At 38.9% G+C, this 5,920-nt stretch overlaps 1 protein-coding gene across 1 annotated transcript; it reads right to left on the bottom strand.

Moving 5' to 3' along the window:
* Positions 1-757: 757 nt before the first annotated feature.
* Positions 758-4,782, bottom strand: lactbl1a (lactamase, beta-like 1a). Its single transcript, XM_030770109.1, has 6 exons — positions 4,662-4,782; positions 3,676-3,782; positions 3,264-3,421; positions 2,540-2,787; positions 1,887-1,992; positions 758-1,736 (listed from the first exon to the last, which is right to left on the bottom strand). The coding sequence occupies exons 1-6, from the start codon at positions 4,765-4,767 to the stop codon at positions 758-760; spliced, it is 1,704 nt and encodes a 567-aa protein (XP_030625969.1). The 5' UTR covers positions 4,768-4,782.
* Positions 4,783-5,920: the final 1,138 nt, after the last annotated feature.

The following is a 5,920-nucleotide window of genomic DNA, read 5'->3' on the forward strand; positions in this document are numbered from 1 at the left end:
ATAAATGTTTTTATATATTTATTGGAATGAATTTTACAGAGGAATTGACATGTAAAAACCTTAGTGAGATTAATGTTATAACGTTGTGTATTATACTGTGTGCATGTAGAGCAGCCAAACTGACATAATGTGCTATTTATAAACCTCTCTCTCAAAAATTTCTTTATTGCACACTTGTTCTGAAAACATTTTGTACTGTGCTGAAATGTGCTATGTAGATGTTATGTGCAATGCTATGAGCAAAAAATGTTGGTGTGATGAACTTTCAAAGTGTGAAGTGACTGAAACATGATGGGTATTACATGCTTTTGAAAAAAAAAATCAGCTGAGGCACTTAGCATTTCTTTCAGTTGAGACATGCATTCAACAACTGTGTTCAAGTATACCTGAAAAACGTTGCACACATAACCTCAATATTAAAAAAAACTTTAATATAATTTTGGTTTCGTTTGTCAGTATAGACTGTGATATAAAAATGACATTGCTGGAGTAAAAATAATAATAATAAAACAAAAACTTCACATCTTCTAAAAGGTTTTGCCAAGCAAGCAAATAGCAAGTCATATCATTCACTGAATTCAGTGACGGTCGGACAAAGCATATATTGACAGCAAGTTCACTGAAAAATTTAAAGGGCCTTCTGTACGGTCTTCCGCAACTTAAAACCTCTCTGTAATTTAGCAGTCCTATTCTCTTACGGATACAGGGTCAAATTATTCTGCAAATCCACACAGATGGGGTTCACGCAGACAGGACATCATTTAGTAAAAATTGGTTTGTGAGCTATCCTGAGCACCTTATATGTGTTTAGTCCTGGGGCATCAAATCCAGGAGACAGGCCTTTCTTGTTGAAATTGTAGAAGTTAAAGAGTTGTCTGTCTTGGGACTCCAAAGAGACAGAGCCTGCTTGGACTTTCAGTCGACATGGATATTCTTTCTCAAAGACCACCCTGAAAACTCTCTCCTCCAAGTAGTTGAGCTTTAATGTCCTGTACTTCAGAGGGACCATACTGTCAACCTGAGGCCCAAACTGCTGCATAATCAGAACCCCATCTGACCCAACTTTGATCTCATAGAATGTCATGTTGCCATAGGTATAGTATCCAACATATGGGGCTGGATCTGGTGGTGGAGTGAGCACACGAGGAGCATCTCTGAAGGCACTCTCCATGGCTGGAATGAGGTGACTGTAGGCTTTTGCCACAAGATCCTCATCCTCAGGTTTGGTCCCAGCCATCAGGATGACCAAAGCCAGCTTGAGGCGTGGAACGAGGGAGAAAGTAGCAGAGTATCCATCCAAATCTCCATCTTTACGGAGAATTTCATAACCCAGCTGTTCGTTCACTTCCCAAGGCGTACCTGTTTGGTTGGCAAAATAGCTGTGGTCGCAACGGAAGACTGGGGTCAGCATTGTTTTGAGAGTGTCTGGCTGTAGAATCCTTTGGTTATATGTCCCTAGCAAGGCCATGGCCAGTTTAGCCATGTCAGCTGCTGTGGAATACATCTGGCCCGAAGGTCTGTACCAGCCGAGGTCATAGAGGGGTGCGGGCTGCCCATTGCTGTAGACGCCCACTGCCATCTGGCTCTCAATGTCTGGGGTTATGTCAAAGCCTGTGCCTTCCATCCCTAATGGGGTGAGGATGTTCTTTGACACCCAGCGCTGGTACTTCATCCCTTCTAAGTTCTCTGCCATGACGTGGGCCAGAAGGGAGAAGGCTAGGTTACTGTAGTGACATCTAGAGAGACAGAGGAAGCCAGTCACAGAAGTTTATTCACAGAGAATGTGCTCATTTGATTACTCATGTCAGCATCCGTTAAAAAGTGTTGATAACAAAAATGTAACAATGTAAAGGAGAAGGATGGGACTGATTTGAAAAATATATTACTTGGTTCCAGGGTCTGCCACAAGGATGTCATCTTGTAACAAATCAATAGCAGCTCTAGTGTTGCTGTTCCAAAGAAGATTTGTTCCTCTGAGCCGCCTGGGTAACCCTGAAATTGATAAATGCCATTTAGTAACTTGATTATTCTGTTCGTAATTAATTTGCAGTGGAAGGCAATTTTTGCAGATGAAATAACTACACACTGCACGAAAACAAAACAATCATATTAGACTATCATGCAACATTTCAGGTGTCTTAAATATATTCATTACCAAAGTTCAATCAAAACCACCATGAAGAGCATCAACATAGCTTGCATTGCTATTAAAAGCATATTACATAAACATGTGCCCAGAATAAACTGTCTGCAGGCTGCCATGACATTTCCTTCCAGTTTAATCCTATGGAATCATCCCAAGTCTGAGAGGATCACTTGTTCTCAGGTAATAGAACTGATCACCCATGCTGCAAAAGCTCTAAATGTGGAAGCAGTTTATCTAAATATAGCCCACACCTTACTTTTGGTATTAAGCCAGAGAAACAGTGCTCTTTCCAAATGAAATAATTCAAGTCACATATGTATTACTGAGTGAAGAATGCATGCATGGAATTGATAGTGTGGTCAGCTACGTTGATCTGCAGGCTCGGTGTCTCACCAGACAGTTGGCTGGCCATCCTTCGAAGAGTGACGGATGATACACGGACTTGTGTCTCCGCGCTATTCAAGAAGGACGTGCCATCTGTGAGAGACTTTGACTCTGGGTCAGGAAATCTCCCGAGCGGATTCTTTATAGTGAAATTATCAACATATTTCCCGAGAGGGTCATCCAGGGATGCTACCTTGCCTTCCTCCCACAATTTATACAACATTATTGTTGGGAAGATCTTGGATAGGCTGGCAATTCTGAGATTACAAGATAAACAGTTATTATTTGTGAATTCAAAACATTTCATCTAAAGAAAGCCTTTCTGTTTCAATCATTTACAGTTACATAACAAACAATTTCACCCATAGTAATACGGTATCATAGCAATATAAAAATTGCTTTTGGTTCAGGTTATGGAGGTATAAAGGTTTGGTTCAAGTTATTGTTTTCATCATGGTAAAAAAAAAATATTTTGCTGCTTTTGGAAGTAGGCCCAGCCCACTTTTTGAATTAATTAAAAATACATTCATAATTCATTCAAATGTACATTTACAGAAGAATTCAAGAGAATTGTTAGATTCATTAATTTTGATTACAGTATTAGTAGCACTAGTTGCTGGTAATTGGTTAATTAATAATACTGTAGCAAGTAAATGGGTAGTTAATTGTAATTCTCTAGCTTGTAGAGTTAAAAATCAAAATAATTCTTGGTCTGTATACAAGCACTCCTTACCTGTAAATAGTGTATTCATTGGGTGGAGGAGAGAGGGGATTGCTTCCATTTCTCTTGCCAAAATTTCCATTCCACAAAACCGAGTCATTGAAAATAACAATGGCTGATATGGCTGGCAGTCTAGTGGCATTAACGTTTGTCCTCAGGAGAGCGTCCACCTGTACCGGGGAATATTATCTGTTGTTATCAAATGTTTTGCTATCAAACCTCTCTGAGACATATTGTTCTGAGAAATTCAATTATTAACACTGCATAATCTTGGAGAAGGCTGAAACTGCTTGCAATAAAACGAGAGAAAAATGTTTTTTTTTAAAGCGCTATCAATCACATTATTGATCCAAGAGTAAATCATTTCATTGTCTAGCTCTCTGTAAGCTCTTTCTGTAATTTAGTTTAAATTTCTTGTGTTGACCTTTTCCAGTGCCTCCATTAGTGCAGGTATGGGATGCTGCAGAGGGACAGGCTCAGGGAAGCGGGGACACATCTTCTCTCCTTGAACCTCATTTGATACAACATTATCTGCTAAACAGAGAAAAAAAAATCCATCGTTTCACCTGGCTCAAAAACTCTTTGTTCTGCACGATTTAGGGAGCCAGCAACCAGATTACTCCATCTATGTCACCCAGGTAAGATAGCATTCTGGTCAATAATTATACTCTTAACTTGTTCGAGTGATATGATAGGCTATCGTTTTCAAAGAGTCTTAGGATTCTTGGTAGATTCCACAAACCTACTTTCTCCATGGATGCAGTACTCACAAGCCTGGCCCATAAGATAATGACTGAAAAATAACAGCACACACTATAATCTGTAGAGTGTTCAGTGCAGATGATATAGTTCTTCAGTTCATTCTTGTGACTCTCACTGTTTAATTTAAAAGTTTTGAAGAATAATGCAACCTAAAACATTATTTATGACTTGTGCAGCAGTGTTTACAACAATACTCTTGAACAACAGATAAATTCTGAATTGTTAGCCATTGGTAATGTAAAATAATCTTCATCTGAAATTATGAAATATACTTTGAATGGCAGGACCATTTAGACGGTCAGTTGTTTGTAATACTGTCTTTTGAGCAAATGTCCACAACGCCCTCCTCCTTCCTTTAGCAATAATCAGGCTTTAAAGAGCATTGCAATCTGTGGGCCACTACGTTGGGCTTTGTGTAATCCCCAGTCATCCACAGCAAACGATCAATTAGGCATAAGGAGCTCAGAAAGCCAAATGCACAAATGTAGTTTGAGGCTTTAAGCACAGAATAAGCATATAGATCCAAGAGATAAAAGTGGAAGACACATCATTTCATTATGAAAGGCAAAATCACGCAAGTTTTGGGGTATGTGCCTGAAAGCCAGATATACCTGTTAATACTGTAGGGACCACTGATTTTATACCTACCCGGTTGTAACTTGGGTAGTTTGTACTGCCATATGAAACAGCTTGTCATGACAATGGAGAGAAGCAGAAAGAAGACCAAGCCTAACTTGGTCCATTTGACTTTCATTTTGGCGGGTTGGTGCTCTCCACTGGTTTTATAGGCTTGAAAAGAAAAGAAATTGTTATTTTAGACATTGTTATCTAACTCATAAAATAGCTCATGACATAAATCAGTCAGCTTACTAATAAACCCCTGGAAATATTGTATTTGCAACTATGCCATAATTCATTGCCAAATAGTTATAAAAACAAGGAGGCATCATTAAATCAGGAGGAATCTTTTAACTTTATGAAAAGCTTAAATCAAATTGTCTTTCATCATTGTTGAAAGTAGATTATATAACCCAGAACCAATATTACAGGCAATACCACAAATTTAAGGCAGACTTCACAGCACAAGTACACAATGTTGCATTCCTGATCTCCACATTTTACTGAATAACATCAACAACAAAAGAGGAAGCAAATCAAAAACTGGCTTACCACAAAGTATGTTCCTTTGAGAGAGCAGATATCAGAATCACTAATCAATCCACATCTAAGACCCTTTTCACATCACAGACATTATTCATGTCTTCTGAAAGTTGAAATGTGGTCTGTCAGCAGCAGCAAACTGAGAAACCCAGCAGGGCTGCCAGGAAAAGGAAATCACCTATGGCTACCATGCACTCACCAGCAAAGATGTAATCCCAGTGATGACCCCTCAGATGACATTTGTGCATTCTCTCGACCAACTGCAAGTGTTCACGTCATAATCTGGCGATACGCTGTGCTGTTAAAGCCACATGCTTGCACACAAGAAGAGGGGAATCCTGACTTCCAATGTAGACAGATCAGTTTGTTCCATTCATTTCACTGTAATGTAGCTGACGTGAAAAGACTTTTTTTTTTCCTCAGACTAGCTGCGATCCCAGGGTAAATCTCAGTACAAGGATCTTTTTATCCTGGCAACAGCACGTTGACAGTTGGTGCTCTAATTTGGATGTGCTAAACCTCTGCTACCATTCACAACAGTAAGGAAAAAAAAATCACAGACACTAATCTGTCTGCACCAGTTCAGATCTAAGTGAAATATATATATAAAAAGAAAAAAGAAAAAAACAAAACAAAACAAAACTATTTTTTGTGCATTAGAAAATGATACAATTTGATTTTCATCAGTGAGTAATGTTAGTAATGCAGTCTGCTTCCCTAATGGGTTCTCTAATGTTCACCGAGTA

This window comes from Chanos chanos, chromosome 3 (genome assembly GCF_902362185.1).
Source record: "Chanos chanos chromosome 3, fChaCha1.1, whole genome shotgun sequence".
Taxonomy (NCBI): domain Eukaryota; kingdom Metazoa; phylum Chordata; class Actinopteri; order Gonorynchiformes; family Chanidae; genus Chanos; species Chanos chanos.

Bases quoted from the DNA above. Each gene is read 5' to 3' on its own strand.
- lactbl1a (XM_030770109.1), bottom strand. From the start codon at position 4,767: ATGAAAGTCAAATGGACCAAGTTAGGCTTGGTCTTCTTTCTGCTTCTC. The intron at 3,783-4,661 runs GTAGGTATAAAA...TCTGTTTAGCAG, and splicing joins ACTACCCAAGTTACAACCGG to ATAATGTTGTATCAAATGAG. The intron at 1,993-2,539 runs GTGAGACACCGA...TATCAATTTCAG, and splicing joins GATGGCCAGCCAACTGTCTG to GGTTACCCAGGCGGCTCAGA.